At 31.0% G+C, this 18,564-nt stretch overlaps 1 protein-coding gene across 2 annotated transcripts; it reads left to right on the top strand.

The window, feature by feature from the left end:
• Nucleotides 1–128: 128 nt before the first annotated feature.
• LOC136977214 (tRNA (uracil-5-)-methyltransferase homolog B-like) lies at nt 129–17,129 on the top strand. Of its 2 annotated transcripts, none has more exons than XM_067272681.1 (13): nt 129–241; nt 2,040–2,210; nt 4,076–4,130; nt 6,487–6,606; nt 10,128–10,227; nt 13,839–13,912; nt 13,990–14,133; nt 14,206–14,300; nt 16,103–16,317; nt 16,421–16,522; nt 16,603–16,719; nt 16,805–16,904; nt 16,981–17,129. In XM_067272681.1, exons 1-13 carry the CDS (start codon nt 138–140, stop codon nt 17,105–17,107), a joined length of 1,524 nt encoding a protein of 507 aa, XP_067128782.1. In that variant the 5' UTR covers nt 129–137; the 3' UTR covers nt 17,108–17,129. The 2 variants fall into 2 exon arrangements, with proteins under 2 accessions (XP_067128782.1, XP_067128783.1); XM_067272682.1 differs by having other exon boundaries at nt 138–237.
• Nucleotides 17,130–18,564: the final 1,435 nt, after the last annotated feature.

The following is an 18,564-nucleotide window of genomic DNA, read 5'->3' on the forward strand; positions in this document are numbered from 1 at the left end:
TTATTTTACTCTTATATAAATTATTAATAAGTATTACTATACAAATATTAAAACTTTAATTTAATTATGTAATTATTAAGAAAATAGATATTTCTGAAATTCAATTATATTTTTGACTACAGGGGGATTTTAATAAAATGGCGGCGCTGAGGAATGTCACATGTTTTAATAATTCGTTTCAAAAGTTAGTTCCTTCGTTTATGAAAAATGATGTAAGATGGTTACGGAGTTCCAGAAGTAGGTAATTATCATTATCATTCCGATAAAACTATATCAAAATTGGAATATTGTCCGATATCGTCTTGAACAACTAGAACAGATCGGTAAATAGCACGAGATTCAAATGCATTTCTCAAAAGTGAAATTATATAACCACGAAGAAATGCGCGTAGCCACATGCACATTGCAGGACTGGTAGAGGTGACAGAGATATGCCAATGATGAAAAGAACAAAGAAAGATATGCAACAGACACGTGTTCGCATCATGCAGGACGAAGTTCTACAAGTGTTTGATGAGAGAGAGATCCGACGAGGCTGCTGGCCAGGGAAGGATGTGAATTCTGTTTAGACCGGTGAAAGTTCACCATGCAATGTACAGCCCGGCATTATCTTGCTGGAACGCTGTCGGGTGCAACCGGCACCAGTGGCCAAACCACAGGCCCCACAATTTGTGTTGTGTATCAGGTGTGCTTGGTGTGACACTTGGAGAAAATTGCATGTAGCATTCCCTGAGATATCGCCACACTCGTCCATGATCATCATTCCTCCACAGATAGAAGTGGGGTTTGTTTGTAAACAATACTTCATGTAATTCAGTGGGCCAGTTACCATGATGACATCACCAAGCCAGGCATGCTGCCCTGTATTGAGCAGTTAATGGCATCCCAGTTGCTGGTTGCCATAGGTGCAGCTTGACTTCATGTAACCCAGGGATGGGGAACCTTTTTGTTCGTGAAGGCCACATTACAATTCATTATCCTTATAGAGGCCGCATTGAAATTTTTTTTTGTCATTTTATCCGTAAGCTTAGGCCGCTAAGTAATTTGAAAGTTATGTAATAAAAGAAAGACAATACTTATGCATGTGTGTATTGTGAATTTATGTATAATAACTATTAAAAAAATAAAGGTTTACATCACATGCCGCAGAAGGCCACACTTGTTGGCCCAAAAGGCCGCAGGTTCCCCATCCCTGATGTAACCTGTTGCAAATGGTTTGGGTGGACACGAATGCATATGTCAATGGCAACAAGCAGCTTCAGATGTCATGTCGTGGCAAACAGGTTATGCAAATGTGATTGATTGTAAATAAAATTTGATTTGATTATTAATAATTAATACGTATCAAATAAAAAAATATTTTTCAGAAATGTATGGTTACTAAATATGAAACATGGTTAAAATATTAAATCTGAATTTAGTTTCTTCAATTTGAATATTATTATATTAACCATTGCAAGTATTAAACATTGGGCTAGGTTTTTATTTCACTTATAAAAATATTTTATTTTTCTTCTCCTACACTGTTTTCATTATCACTCGTATTTATTTTATGCAAGATATATATGAAATAATAACGCGTATCCTTGAATTACTTGACAGTTGCAAACTAATAATACAAAATCAAAAAATATATTTTAACTATATCATGACATTATTTTCAATGAAATAATGCTCATAAAGTTATAGAAGCCTGAAGTGATACTTTTATTTAATAGCAAATAATGGAGTTATATGATACAGTTAAAATATAATATTTGATTTTGTAATGCAGTCTTCGTATGTTGTTTGATTATTATAGTAACTTTATCCTAAACTTAAAATTATACAAGTAGTTTTAGTGATCAACAATAATAATAGGTAAATTGTATAAAACATCTTAATTTACGTATAATGCAATACAATTGAAAGTTATGTCTTTATTAGCATTCAGAATAGAAGAGAATGTGTTATATCATTTTATATATAATAATTTAAATTATTGAAATTTATCTAAAAATTGTTTTATTCAATAATTGAAACCAAAATGTCTTTTCTAGTGTTGTTACAGTAAGAAAATTGAAAATTAAACAAAAAGAATCTTTAATTTCAAATGTAAAGGAATTAAAGAAAAAATCTGTCAGTGAAAAGAAAACAGAGACTTTACTACCAAAAGAGAAAATAAGAAAAGACTATAAAATTCAAGTTACTGTAGAAAATCAATATAGAAGGTGGGTAAATTATTATGTTAATGTATCTCTCTTATTGCATTTTTGTGCATTAGATATCAAAGTTACATTGGAATATGTCCAAATATTGAGAACTCCTTATATTATTTAATATCTTTACATAAGAATTTTGTTCTTTCGAAAACTGTTTTGATGAAATAACTTAGGTTTTGTATTTGGATTTTTGAGAAAATCGTACTTAATAATTCTAGGGACACCACAGAACTTTATCATATTGTGATAGAATTGTAACGTGAAGAATTAAAATAAACTGAGTGCCGACATGTTTGAATATGTATGTAAGGGTGAGTGAGTTAGTGAGTGAGTGAGAGAGTGTGTGAACAGAAGAAAATCTGCATGATACATGAGAAGTCAAAAGTTATGGACTCCTATATTTTACTACAATTTTGGATTAATGAAAAATGGCAATGTTAAATCAAAATCAATCACTCAATCAAATTTTGAGAACAAACACAATTCCTTAAGTCAGATAGCAAAAGGCTTTGCTAATGCTCTGCCTCAATGAACCGTGTTATATGAATTCAAGAAGTAGATACTATTTATTTTAAAAAAAATTAATTATTATTTGATGCATTATAGTTAATTCTAACATGCAGAAAATTTGTTAGAATGATAAAAAATAAAAAATTGGAATTACAAAATTTTTAGTTGTTCATGTGTGTTTAATAGCCTGTTTATAAAATTTTTTTAATTCAAGATTTGTGTACATGTTATTTTATATAAAATGAAAGTACAAGTTCATTCATATTTACAAAATTATTATCAGTTTAAGTTTCATCACATTAATAGGTAAAAGTTGATATTTGCATTTTGTTTTTGCTTGTCAACTTCTTTCCAAAAGTATTTTTTATTTACTCATCACTTTCATATACTTTGATCCTTACATGATTTCATTCATTCTCAAGCATTGAAATTTATAGTATTAGTATTTGAGAAGGGATGAAATTACTTAGTAGATTTTTATTTACCTGCATATGTAACAGCATGATTTTTATCTGCGTGAAGTCTCGAGCAAAATTACAAATTCTAAGATCGATTTTTTTAGATGATGACTTTTTGGTATTATTGATCTTCATGTTATTGATAAATTATAAAAGAAAGTTGATCTATTACTATGGATTAGTTTAAATTAATTATTATATTATACAGTAAGCTTTCACTTAACATCATTTTGTTATAATGTCATTGAGGAAAGATACAACTACATATGTAACCATTTACAATCAAAATTGCTTATAAACTGTAAAATTGATTGTATGAGACAGAAAATAAATGCTGCATGATCCAATTAGAGTAATGTTAATCAAATTATATCTTGTTTATATCAATTGACCCATGATAAACTTGGTTTTGTTAAATGTGGAGTTGCTTATGTGTTTGAAACTAATATAACTACAAAATGTTCATTTCATTTTCAAAAAACATATGAATGTTGATTTTGTGTTGCATCATTAGTCAGTTTCCGTAAATAGTGACATTCTGAGCTATTATATATAAAATAAATATTATTTATATCTTCAAATTTTCTCATCATTTTATTGCAGCCTTTTCGAGAAAGATGAGAAGGATAAAAGCTCTTTAAGTGCTGTTTTCTCAACAAAGTTATCACTGTAATCATAAATATTTCACCAATAAACAAGATTTTCTTTTAGAATATTGTTTTGAGATTGGCTCAGTTCACCGTATTTTATTTTTTTAAATTATTTCATAAATATTAACAATAGTTATATTATATATTAATAGTTTACATATTGTAGTCAAATATGCACAGTATCAAATTTATTAAAATAATTTGTTTTTAGATATTTATTTTAAACATTTAAATGGATTACTTTTTAATTTTTTAGACTTGCTGAGACTGTTACTCCTTTATGGAAGGTACCATATGAAAAACAACTGAAGGTATTTCATATGAATTATATTAGTAATCCAAAATAAAGTTTAAAGATAGGGGTTTTTTTTTTATTTTATGAAGTGATAGAATGTTTAGTTTTAATAAAATTTAGTTTTACATTTAGTTTTAATAAATAAATTGCGCCTAATTTTACAGAAAGGAGATATAAATGTAATAATTTTGAGTAATTTTTTACTTTAAATCAGTTTATTATCTTTAAAACTACAACTTATTGCAAGCTGTTTTGATGAAGAAATCACAAAATTCAACACAGTTACACCCACTCCTTAGTACTTTTGAGCCTCCTGGCTCATCACCGATGACTAAAAATACAAAAACTATACATTCAAAAATTCCCATTTTTTGAAATTTTTCTTGTTCTAAAAGTCAAATTCATTTCAAACTCCAACTGTCTGAACAGACAAATTATGAATTTCAATATTGCCATCAATGATGGAGAGATAGAAAAGGTCAAGATTGGTTTCCTTTAATGAAAAAAAAGAAAAACCATTTATATATGGCATAGTAATAGAATTCAGTTTGTCTGCTCGAAGCTTGTTAGCTTGTTAGTTTGTCAGATGGACCTTGAAGATGAAGCTTTTTTATTACATGTTATGACTGATAGATGCAGTGGAAAACTATATACAACATACTGAGTCATGAACAAAAAAAAACCATTTTCCAACAAAGGTCATAAAATTTCATTTATGGAATAATGCTGATAATACTTGGCAGTATGTAGTATTCCCTCTTCATTTTATCGCACTAAGGTTGTTGTGGTATGAAGAGGATCCAAGTTGCACAATTACGCAGCTAGAATTTTAGCCCATTCCTAAGCCAAATACACGAATAACTGCTGAAGCATCCTTGGTTGTCATTGGTCCAAACTATTTTCAGGCCAAAAGAACATATGAATGTATCTACCAGCCAGTCAAGTTTTTGTAATTTTGGTCAAATGTTGTGTTGTTTTATGCTGCTGAAATATGCTTAGCTGTTGATTGAATAATTTTTGTCATGAAGAGTGCAGATGTTACTCTCGGGTTTTGATGGTGATGTTGCGAGCACATGCCATCAGTGCTTATACAGGCCTAAACCATAAAAGACTGTGACTTTTGCATCTTATGTGAATAAGAGAAGGTGCCACCTTCTTGACAAGAAACTCATTAATCAGAAGAACAATGTCACCATATGTAATGATGAAAGTGAACTTATCGGACCATAATATTTTTTACTTGCTTCTAGTGATGCATGGTTCAACCCAAATGTATGTAAGCCCATATTAAATACATTTTTCTTCAGATGCATTGAGGTAGGGCTTATGCTTTATTTTATATAAACTATACTTCAATTAGAAAATGTATCTGCGTCGATACCTCGGTGACTTTTGGAATGTATTCTCACCAATTATATTAGATTTACAGTTGTTATATACCAGTTTGTCCAAATATGACAACAAACTATATGACATTCACATGAGCTGAAAATCTGTCTGCCTGGTGCCTTTCCAAACAATTTATTCCAATTAATTTGTATTTGGTGAGTATACCAAATATAAATTAGACTGTTGACTACGTCCAGTTGACATCTGACACGAGTACATTCAAACACCCTTTTTATACTGCTGAATTTATCACACAGTTCAGAGCAAGTCTATCTCCTGGCATTTTAGGGTCCTGTACTACTCTCAGTAAAGAATACACTTAACTGAATATGCTATTTTCTGCTACAAGTCATCTTTATTTGAATGTTTTGCCATATGAACAACTTAAGTCCCTGTTGCTGGCATATTTGCATATTTGATCTATACTTTTTTATGATTTTCTGTAAATATGCAGAGAAAATGTACAAGGAAAATAAGAGAAGAAACTATTGAATACATTAGGAAAACAGATTTTTATCCTTAATTTTGGCAATTCAATTCAATTTAATTTAGACAATTTTTAAAGAAAATCAAAATGTATTTTACCTTTTCAAAGGACAATATTGTACAGTACATTAAAACATTGAACTGATCAAAATCTAATTTAAAATATTTCAGTTGTAGTGAAAAGTTTGTAAAACTGAAAAGTCAATTAATATAAATCTATCCTAATCCAGTAATAAGGAAGTAACAGACTTAATACACTTATAATAATAATTACAAGGTTACAAATATAAGATATATTCAATAAGATAATTATTATAAGTATACATTTTTACTTAAGAATACAAAAATATCTACACTACCTAAGCATAGTTGTTACTGATAATTATTTAAGATTTTCATATTTATTGAAATGAAGTATAAACGAAAATTTTGAAATTTTAATTAATTTTTACTGAAATTTACTCATAATTTTGTTTATCTGAATATTTGACTATTAGGTAAAATATGACCTTTGTGTGAAGAAGTTAAACAGTATAGCACGTCTAATGAGACAAAATAACTGTAAGAATATTCCATCTCATGGCCTTCCATGCCCAATAAAAGCAATTAAGTCATCAGTAAGTAGTATTATGGGTTTTATGATTAAAGCAATAACAATTATTCAAAGAAACTAATTTTAATTTTTATAAATATTATGTAAATTAATTCTTTTCCCTCACTTATAGCAAAATATACTAAATTAAATAAATATTTTACTCAGAATTGACCATAAAAGAGCATTTTCATCTAGCCTAGGCTTTATCACTTTTAAATTGAACAAAAAGATTGTTTTGATTTTGAAGTTCAAAATAACTGCACTGGCAACAAGATAAATAGATACTTTTTAAAATAAAATTTTTTGAATCATTTAATGCAAATTTATAAAAATAATAATAGTAGTACTAGAGTATAGAAAATTAGTATCAGTGCTACAATGCCTACATTTAAAAGCATAATTAAAGGAACATAAGGAAAACTAAAACCAAGCTGGCCACTCTTGTAGAGTCTTATAGAATGAGGCAGAAGTTTAAAAATGTGGAAAACTTATTATTTCTACTCTCATCCAATCCAAAACCTTAACCATAATATACTCTATATTCATTAACAAACTTATGTATATGATACTGGTAATATTTTATCTGCCTTATGTAAGGTAGTCGACCCGGTGGAGATAGGGGACTTGAAAACCCACTCCTCGGCACCTGTGTTAGATTGCCGTCTTTTAGATGGGATCAGTTAATCCCACATCAGGATGAACTTTGGGGGAGGTCGTATGTGGGCTGTGAAGGAGGAGGCAAATGATGACAAGTGTTTTCCACAAGAAAACCATTTATTTGTTAACATTCATGCTTACATCAACAATTGACAGTCTTTCAGAGAGGCAAGGACTTTGGCATCGGTCACAGCCCCTGGGCAGATGGACGATTGGGGAAATGGTGCAGCAGAATTCTATCTTGATGGCGACAACACAACTCAATATGAATCACGACTGTTTACGGAATATTTAAGGAAACACTCCTTTTGACCTTGAAATCCTGATTTATATAGTTTTTCCCCTGCTGTTTGCATTTCGGATTGGTCCCTTGTCCCATTCCTCACTTCCCAGTTGGTTTCTCTTTTGTCTCCAGGTGCAAGACGAAACCTCTTTGGGTCATGGGAAAGGTCTGATTCGAGGTGTCCATTTGATACCTCTTTGTTGACTCTGCCCCGCAATAACACCCGCATTCATAATTCAGGCCGTTGTTATATCATTTTTTTGACGTCTAAGAATTTAATGATCATTTTCACCTTTCATTTATCAAAATTTCCCTCTTTGCTTTTGTTTGAAAAGGATTATCTCAGCCAACATTTTATAGGCTCATGAGTCAATGACCTACCTATTTATGAGCGCTCGTGTTAGAGTTTGTCTTCCGCTAAGCCCTTGACAGAAATTTGACATATACTCGAACAGTTCCGAGTCTTGTTGTTTACATAAGAATTTCGAGGGTTACCAAAGTTCGAACCTCATCTGGGAACCCACACTTACTCTACATTGCTTTTAATTAATTTAATAAATTCACTGAAGAGTTATACTGAAGTGGAAAATAAAAAGATAAATTTGGTTATTAAGCTTAAAAGAATTGTTTAATTATTAATTTTATGCCTTTTGTATGCTGCATTATATCACAACTGAACTACCAATAAAGAATGAGACAAAACCCAAGATAATATACAAAAAAACTAACACTCTGGCATCACCTATGTCAGGGATGGTGAACCTTTTTGAGTCCGCGTGCCATATTGTAAGCATACTTAGCTTTAAAGATGTTAATGCGTGCCAAAGTCTTAGACTTCAAATAATGATATTTAAAGAAATTAATAGAATACACTTTAATTCGAATAAATGTAAAAAATCTAATTGAAAAAAGGATGATCAGGTGATAAACAGAAAGGATGATTGAAAAGGATAGAAATCATATGATACATTACATGCCAGATGATTTCTCTTACGTGCCACTTTGGGCATGCGTGCCATAGGTTCGCCACCCCTGACCTATGTCATCAATGCTATTCAAATATCAACATTTACATTAAATGATTTAGTAATAAATTTTTTAAAATTATGTATTTGTCTTGTTGCTGTAATTTTGAACTTTAAAACAAACCTTTCTGTGTGTAAAATTGCTTATTATATGTATCTTTACATTATAATTAATTTTTGATAAAATGTTGTTCTTTTAATTAAAACTGTGTTTAGTTTTCAATATCAAACTAGCATTTTATTATTTATTGGGTTGTTCGGAAAGTAATTTTGCTTTTTACGTGGGGAAAAAAACAATTTTTTTATAATATGTAAATATTTTATTAAATTATATATTGACCAGTTTGGTCCAATACCTATTGCCATCTTTCTGATAGTAGCACAATTCCACATTCACAAAAGTTTTGATCTTTGCTTGCAAAAAACTGATCTGAGTGAATTTATACATTTTCATTTGAAGTAAATGTTTTACTGTTTAAAAAATTTTGTAAAGGTCAGAACAAGTCATCTGAGGATGCCAGATCTGATAAATACAGTGGGTGGTGTAACACATCTCATCCAAGCTGTAACAGTTTCTGATGAGTTACCAAACTTGTGTGAGGTCTGGCATTATCATGGTGAAACACTATACCTTTTCTGTTTGACGGTATCACAACAGTTTTGTCCAATTGACACAGTACACTTCCGAATCAATTGTGGAATTGTCTGATAGAAGCTTGAAAAAACAATTCCTTTAAAATTCCACCAAACAGAGAGCATCATTTTTTTTAATGAATATTGGCTTTTGAAGTGCTGTGAGTCAGCTCGTCTCTTCTACTCTACGATCACTTGCATTTGACATTGTTATAAACATTCCATTTTTCATTGCCAGTTATGATTCGCTTCAAAAATGGATCATTTTCTTGACATTTGAGAAGCAAATCACAGATGTCAATGCAATGGAGCAAATCTCTATCTTTAAGAACATACGGAACCCATATATCAAGCTTTGAAACAAAACCGAGTCATTTCAAGTGATCATAAACAGTTGAATTCGACAAATTTAATCCCTTAGCAATTTCTCATGTTGTTATTCACTGGTTTGCTTCGACCAATTTCTTTATTTTGTCTTCATCTGGCTTCAACTGCCTTCCAGAATGTGGTGCATCTTCGATATCGAAATTGCCAGAATGAAATTTTTCCAACCAGTTTTAACACTGACATTCCGTCAACACATCTTCTCTATACATGTCACACAATTTTTTTCTCGCTCGAACAGCATTTCTACCTTTTCGGTAATAAAAAAGCAAAATATGCAATATGCTGAAAATGCTGCTTTCGATTTTCCGTATTTGATGGGACACCAAAAAAAGACAATTTTTACAAATAAAACTTAAAATGTCAGCTGTCGACATATTGATATATAATGACAATATGGTTTAAAATGAAGTTAGCAGGTAAAAATACAATTAATCCCTATGGAGGTTAAAAAAAAAAAAACAAAATTCCTTTGAAACAATCCAATAGCATACTTTATATTTATAACTGAAACAATGATATATTTGTAAATTTATTTCATAAGTGATAACTTTTTTTTAGCCTGTTATTGATAATTACAGAAATAAAGATGAATTTAGCATACGATCCAGTCCAGACGGTAATATGAAAACAATTGGATTTTTTATTGGAAGTCCTGCTGGTAAATTCCTTTTTAAATCTTTTTATTTGCGATACATGAGCGTTTATTTTTTGTAATAAAAATATTTAATGTAAAGATTTTAATATATCATTTTATGAACTTATTAATTATCTTTTCATTTTTATGAAATGATTAGTATAAAAATTTGTTAGGGTACTGTGCATGCATAGAAAACTACAGTAATACCCCGAACTTACGTGATAGGTGGGACTGAGTGATAACCGCATAAGTCAGGGTATAATTTCACATATAAATACATACAAATTATTTTTAATTGGGGCCGGAGACTAAACAAAATAATAATTTAGAAAAAAATGTTTAATAAAATCTTAGATAATACATATGTATAACAAATTATATTATTAAAATCGTAAACCAAAGTTATTTTGATGTAAAAGGCTTCATAAAATCTAACAAATTTGTCTGACGACTCGTAGATTTTTTTTCTCCCGCAAAAGTTCCTCGTAGCATGCTAATAATTTTTTTATTTCTCGTTTTGTAGAAGAAATGTGCTCTTCATTGGAGTTCTAAAATTTGTAACCCCTTTTCAATTGAACTGAGGCCTTCTGTCAAGTTTTCACAGCTTCGAGAATTTTTTCTTTATCTTTTATAATTGTTCTGACCGTCGATTCCGGTAGATCAAACTTCTTTCCCAATTCACAAATTTTCATTTTTGTATCGAAGTCTTTAATAATGTTAACTTTACATTCCAAAGATAAAGTTTTTCTTTTCTTGTTTGATGCAGAAGAATCAGTTCTACTTCGTTTGGATGACATAGTAGAGTCTCTCAAGTCTCTGTAGATATAACAAACACAGAAATAAATAACACAAAATAAATTGTAGCTGTGTGTCGATTCTGCGCAACATGTCCGAACATGTAAGCTAAACAATAGTGTGGGGGGAGTGAGTAATCAAGAGTTGCGTGGCACTCAAACAAAAGACGAATTGACGAGATTTGAAAATCGTGTAACTCCGAGTTCGTGTAGGTGGAGGTATTACTGTACAGTCGACTTTGCATAAGTTGACATCCAGATAACTCGACACAGTAGCTTAATTAGTCAGTTTTCTGTGGTCCTGGCCAACTTACATAGGCAATAATGTTATTAATGTTAAAAAGCTCGGTATACTCGACATCGTTTAACTCGTCGCCACTGAATAAATCATCATACTTTTTCTGTTTCACACTTTTTAGACGTCTGATAAGTCGACTCCCCTCCTGAAAAAATGAGTTTACACTCGTACAATAAGCTGTGTGGTGTGAACTCATTTTTCAGGGGGGAGTTGACTTATCAGAATTCTAAAAAGTGTGAAACAGAAAAGGTATGTTGATTTATCCAGTGGTGACAAGTTAAACGATGTCGAGTAAACTGAGTTTTTTAAAGTTAATAACATTAATGGCTATGTAAGTCAGCTGGGATCACAAAAAAAATTGACTACGTAACCGACGAGTGTCGACTTATACGGAGTCGACTGTATTTACCGTATATTTCCACAGATAAGACAATAGTTGAATCATAAAAAAAGGCCCCCAAAATTTGGGGTCGTCTTATAGGATGGATACAAAAAAATTATATTGAAATTCATATAAATTAAAACCATTATAAAAAAAATGGACAAACCGTAATTATTTACTAGTAGAAAGTAGGACATGTCCACAAAATAGAATACCTGTACGACGTTTTTGTGAATAGTCAAGGTCATTACCTGAATGCTCGAGTCAGTGCGAATGTTTGTAACAATAGCAAGGCAGAAAATAAAATTTGTTCATTTGAAAAATTACGAATAGGACATAATTTCGTATACGCTATACAGTATTATTATCCAGATAATGATTGCCGATCTAAACTAAATTCATAGGCCATTGATAGTTTGGGGATCGTCTTATAGGACAGATATATGCTAAAACTATAAAACTTTGACGAAAATTTATACCTCGTCTTATCTGAAGGTTATCTGCGGAAATATATGGTACATTCTTTAATCTTTTACTACATAAAATTATATATTGCAAAAACTTTGAAAAGTAATAATCTTTTAAGATCTATTTTTTCCTCTTTTATTAATTTTTAAAAATATATATTTGATATAAATTTTAATTAACTTTATATATATATATATATATATAATTGTACTGACTAATTAATTATTAAGATATAGAGCAGGGGTGGCCAACTTTTGTGCACATAAGATCTACTTTTTATCGTAAAAATGTGTCGCGATCGACTTGTTGTCATAGGCATAGTCTAAGTGGGGAGGGGGAAGTGTGAAATACATACTATGTTTATACACTGTTTCAGTATGAAGTGCACTCACTGCTTATGAGTCAAGTCATAACTGCATGCATACAGTTGCGTTTGGTTACAAATATAATACATTAAGTGAAGACATCGCTAGCGATCGACCAAAATTGGCTTGGCGATCGACCGGTCGATCGCGATTGACTTGTTGGCCACCCCTGATATAGAGCAATGTTCTTTTCATATTTATATATGTTATATAGATGTTGCAGGACTAAACATACAGAAGTTTGTTTTGTGTGTGTACAGTATGTGTGTTTGTTGGAAGAGAGTTTGTCAAGATGTTGAGTTTTGTCTGGATCATTATATTTATGTCTTTTAACAATTGACTGTGATCATTGTACTTACATAAACTGTGCTGAGACTTTGGAATCAAGCATTAAATCATCTACATTTAGTCCTGATGATAATGTCAACTTCTTCAAGTATATGCAGTGAAAATGTCAATGATAAAGAAGAGAAATGGGATTGCAAAGCCATAAATGCTTGTTCTGATAAAATGGGTTATGATGCCATTGTCATGCTTTATCAACAATTGGATGATGATGCTAATGGAAATATAGACATTGCTGAAAGTTACAAATTTTTAAGAGACGTACTTCAATGTGAAAATGGATACGATAGACTAATATATTTAAATATATTAGTGTCAATGAATTGTGGCAGTTTTGGATTAAATCAGAAGTTCATAATTGGACAATAGAGGAGACAATTGAGTGGTTGGTGTCATCAGTTGAATTGCTACAATATGTAAAAAATTTTCAAGAAAATGCTGTTACTGACACAACTTTACTAACAATGCTTGTAAATATGCATTTTTTAAATTCTTTTCTGGTATTAAAGATTTCATTCATAAACATAAAATTGCTTTGAAAGCAATGGATGTTGCTTTATTTGGACCATCAAAACATCACAATTATGTGAAAGATGTTGTTTTTGTATTTTCTTTGGTCATTAATATCGGAGGATGCTGGTTTGTCTATGTGCAGCATTTGTGATTGAATGTATTTATGTGTAAGTGTACGTCGGACGTTCAGTGCCACTTTCCTGTAAGCCTAGAAGTTCGACAATGGCATTTGGAAAGTTATTGGAATCATGCTCGACATTCCAAACGCCATTGTCAAACTTCTAGGCTTACAGGAAAGCGGTGCCGAACGTCTGACGTACATGTTTTCTCATTTAAAACTTCGGTCTCAACCTCGCTAAATAAATTTTTAAACGTTAACTTATAAAATTTTACATTTGATTTTATATATATATATATAGTTCATAATTTATTAATATATGCAATTATAATTTAATTGTAAATTACAGAATACAAAAATGTTGTTTGTGTTAGTCCAGATTATTTAAGTAACATAAAACAGTCTCACAAGAAAGTAGTTCAGGTTTGAAAAATTAATGTATTTAATTGTAAATAGAAAAACTAAAGTTTATTGCTTAAAAAATTCAAATTAATTTACAGCATCTTCAAAATTACATAAATGATTCTGCATTGGATGCCTGCATAGATCTTAAAAGCGGTCATTGGAAGAATCTTGTCGTCCGATCAAATATTCACGACAATTTAATGGCAATTATTGTCATGCACCCACAAAATTTGTCGTCGGTTTGTGTCTAATTTTAATTATTTATTATTATTTTAAATTTATTTGAACATAACAATATCTTTCTTCTATAGGAAGAATTAGAAAATGAAAAAAATAAATTAAGAACTTATTTTACCATTGGCGAAGGAAAAGAATGTAATTTGAAATCATTATATTTCCAGGCTTGGTGAGGTTTGTTAAGATTACAATAATATAGAATGATCCAAAATAATTGCTTCTGAAATTTTTCTAAAATTAAAACCATTATTAGTCATGTTCATGATTACTTAATGAGGTTAATGTTATCTATGGTTCCAAGATGGCGGCTCGTCTCTGATTCCAGCAAATAGAAGAAGGGAAACAGTGGGGACGCACGTTCTAACCTAACCTAACCTATTCTAATAAATTACCATAATTATTACCAACAAAATTATTAGAATAGGTTAGGTTAGGTTAGGTTAGAACGTGCGTCCCCACTGTTTCCTTGCTGGAATCAGACGAGCCGCCATCTTGGAACTATAGGTAACATTAACCCTTAATGATAATTGAGTTTTCATGTAAAAGATATTCATATAATTACTTGAAGATATAAAGAAGCCAGAATATACTTTATTCAGTTGTTTGGCTGTAATTTGAAAAAATTGTAGACCTATATTCCCACTGTTGTCCATCAGTTTGTCTTTCTTTAATCTCTAGAGATCTTAAATCAGACCAGATATGGAAACCTTAGGGCAAGAGGCCCCGATTAACAATAAATGAAATTTTGATGCAAACTAGAAGTCATGTTATTTCAATTTTAAACTTTTCTCCTGAAAGCAGTTAATAGACGACCAGCACGGCTCTCTTGTTAAAAGAAAAGTATGATGTACAGGGGCAAGCCGCTGCTAATTTGAGGTGGAGAGCATATATTTTAAATTAAATACGATTAAAAATTGCAGCCTGGCATTATGACCATGTCACAATAAATAATTGCTTGTTTAAAATACTTTACATTTAAAAAAAACACCTTAATGATTAATTAGCATTTATTAAGGCAACTTTCAAATTGCACTGGTATAGATGCATGTTGGTATTTTTAAAGTAATATTTTAGGAAAAGCTTTGGCAATTTATTTGGATCGCCATAATTTATATATGTATATTGCTTAATATGAAATATTATCATTATATATGGTCTTCCAAAATAAATGCTGCAGTTTTAAGTTATTGTAATTATATTAATTATTATTCAAAAAGTATGCAAAATACACTAATTGATAGAGTAACTATCCAAGTTTTATGTCCCATCCGCATTCAAACGTTTTTTATGTCTACTGCCTCTAGGAAGTACCATAAATGAAAATGGCAACTTGACAACAGAGAAAGCATTTTATATTCTGCAGTTTGCAAAGTCAGAATAACTTGTCATTGTGTAATACAAGTAATTGCATGAGCTGTAGAATTGTGGCTGCTATGGGAGGAATGGCAATGGATATGCTAAAGCAAGTGTATGAAGAATTTTAGTACCAGTTGGATGTGTGATGTGCAGTGAACACATTGAGAAATTATAATGAGCAAATGGGAAACTTGTCAGTTTTCCAACGTTGTAATGTATTTACATTCTCAGATAATAGCGAGGTTGAGGCCAAAGTTTTAAATGCAAAAACGATGTGCATCAGACGTTCGGTGCCGCTTTCCTGTAAGACTAGAAGTTTGACAATGGTGATTGGAAAGTCAGTGGAATCATGTTCGACATTCCAAATACCATTGTCAAACTTCTAGGCTTACAGAAAAGCGGCGCTGAACTTCCGACATACACATTTTTGCGTTTAAAACTTCGACCTCAATCTCACTAATAATTAACATGATTTCAAAACTTTTAAATGGTAACATTATTTTTGGAAGATCTTATATAATCTAATCAGTTATCAATTAATAGTAATTACCATAAAAAATTTATTACACTAATGCTGAGATGTTAGATTATTATATATTAAAATTTATTTTACAGTCCTCATACAAGATGTACTCATGAACAAGCTCCATTTGAACTTATATATGGAGAACCTTACATTGTAGAAAATGTTGATGATCTGAAATTCAGAATATCTCCAGAATCATTCTTCCAAGTGAACACAGCAGCAGCTAAAGTTTTATTTAATACTATATTGGAATTGGGCAATTTTAGTGAGAATTCTACAGTCTTAGATGTTTGTTGTGGAACAGGTGAGAATTTTTTCTTTTTAATATAGAGCTTTACATTGTATTTTTGAACTATATTTACAAAATATTATTTTAACTTCATAACTATATTTTTATACACTGTTAGGTGCTATTAGTTTGTTTATTGCGAATAATGTTAGACGTACAATTGGTATCGAATCGAGTTCTCAGGCTATAGAAGATGCTCTAGCTAATGCTGAACTAAACGGTATTAAAATTTTGTAACATTTTTTATATGAATGATTTTAGCACTTTTATTGAATTAATTTATTCAGATTTTTATTTCAGATATAAAAAATTCAACATTCTTTATGAAAAATGCTGAAGCTTTTCTCCCTTCTTTATTATCTGAATTATATGCAGAAGACTTAATTGTTGTTCTCAATCCTTCCAGAGGAGGTTTAAGTGGGTATTGAAATATTTTCTTATAAAATTATAATATATAACTAGTGAATCATTCAATAATAATAATAATAATTTAATATTTAAGAAAATAGTGTCATAAAAACTTTGAGAGACTGTAAACATCTAAAGAAAATAATTTATGTATCATGCAAACCTGAAGGACAAGCTGCAGAGAATATTTTACAGTTGAGTATTTTATTGAGGACTGCAACATTAGCTTCTGAATGAACTAGTGCCCTAATTGATGAATATATTTTTCAGGTTATGTAAACCACCTAAAAGATTTGAAAAGGCAACACATCCTTTTACTCCAGTTTTGGCTGTGCCTGTTGATTTGTTTCCTCACACAAAGCACTGTGAATTAGTAATAGTTCTACAGAGAGTATAATAAAAATAAATATTTATTTTTACATTGTAAGTTGATTAATTTTAGATGCACCCGTACATTGGGTACATGCCATTTCCCTAATCTCCAAGGGGGATTCTATGATCCCAAATTCTATGATCAACAAAAAAAAGAAATTCATGACTTCTAGCCTATTTTGTAAGTATAAAAAAACCTAATGAACAATATTTGTCCATTGTCTCATGTAACCATTTTTATGTAGTAATTTGTTTGTTCTATATAATATGTTGACGAAAACCACATTGCTTGTTTTCGAGACCAAGTTAGCCCCGAGTTCATGCAGTGCCACCTTATGGGAATGCTGATCTGACATTGAATCATGGAGTTTGAAGCTTTTTCCATAATGTAAGACACCCTGTTTTGTAGCTTGTGCCCACCTATTTTTATGGTTTATGGAGCTGCTGTTGATTATGTGTGACTAAAAACATGTAAATAAGATGGTCATTCGCTCAAGATGGTTAAAGAACCTAGAATCGAATCTAGGTAGATGAAGAACTTTTTTGAGGGCAGTGTGTTTCAGATATGTTGGTCTTGTCCCCCATCACCCAGCCACTCCCATTGTAAATTCAGATAAATCCACAACAGGTCTTGAAAGAAGGACTCTCTTCATGTCCACAGGGCAGAGTTGGAGAAAACTGTGTAAATTATTAAAATTCTATAAATTATAGAATTTGCCAAATATTTTCTGAGTCATTTTATATTCTAGAGAAAATGCTGGAAGATTCAGCATTGAGTCTGATATTCTTAATCAACTAATTTACAATTCCGTTGCCGACTTATTTGATAATACCGAGTGATTCTAAACGACAAATTTTTAATTTAAATTTAACATAAATTTTTCACAAATTTTATCTGTTACATTAAACATAAATCAAACTGAAATGTACCAAATTAATCATTTTATGTATGTATGATCTTCATTTTATTCACTTGAAAAACATTCCTTGTAGATATAAAATTTCCATTCACACCATAACTGAATTGTCATTCATTTATTCAGAGAACTTGTACAGTAGCATTAGTCTTGAACTACCAACCTCAACACTGCTTGTTCCTTCTTGTTTGACTGGTCAGAATAGAGAAGTTGTTTGGGTCATGCGCATGCTGTGATTTATCAATCACTCTCTTTTGGCACAATTAATCGACTGCTCGGTAGGGCAGCCAGCTGAATTTGTCACGGGTACGAAGCGGTTAAAATTAACTAATATCAACAAGATGGTTTGCGTAATAACCATGGCATATCAAGGAGAGAAAACAGAAACGTCAACATTTGTAATCAACATACTTGTGCGTATTCAAAACCACTTATTTGAATGGAATATCGACGTTCGTATCCGTCGACCGTCATTCAATTGAAATACTAGCATAGCATAATTGTTTCCAATTCCAGCGGGTAGTTGGGATCGTATCTTGTTCGGAGGTGTTATCGAGGAAGATCG

Source organism: Centruroides vittatus, unplaced genomic scaffold (genome assembly GCF_030686945.1).
Source record: "Centruroides vittatus isolate TY-2023 unplaced genomic scaffold, ASM3068694v2 contig_452, whole genome shotgun sequence".
NCBI lineage: Eukaryota > Metazoa > Arthropoda > Arachnida > Scorpiones > Buthidae > Centruroides > Centruroides vittatus.

Coding starts and splice junctions, on each gene's coding strand:
- LOC136977214 (XM_067272681.1), top strand. CDS start 138: ATGGCGGCGCTGAGGAATGTCACATGTTTTAATAATTCGTTTCAAAAG. Junction 14,134..14,205: donor ACCCACAAAATTTGTCGTCG/GTTTGTGTCTAA, acceptor TTTCTTCTATAG/GAAGAATTAGAAAATGAAAA. Junction 14,301..16,102: donor TCATTATATTTCCAGGCTTG/GTGAGGTTTGTT, acceptor TTTATTTTACAG/TCCTCATACAAGATGTACTC.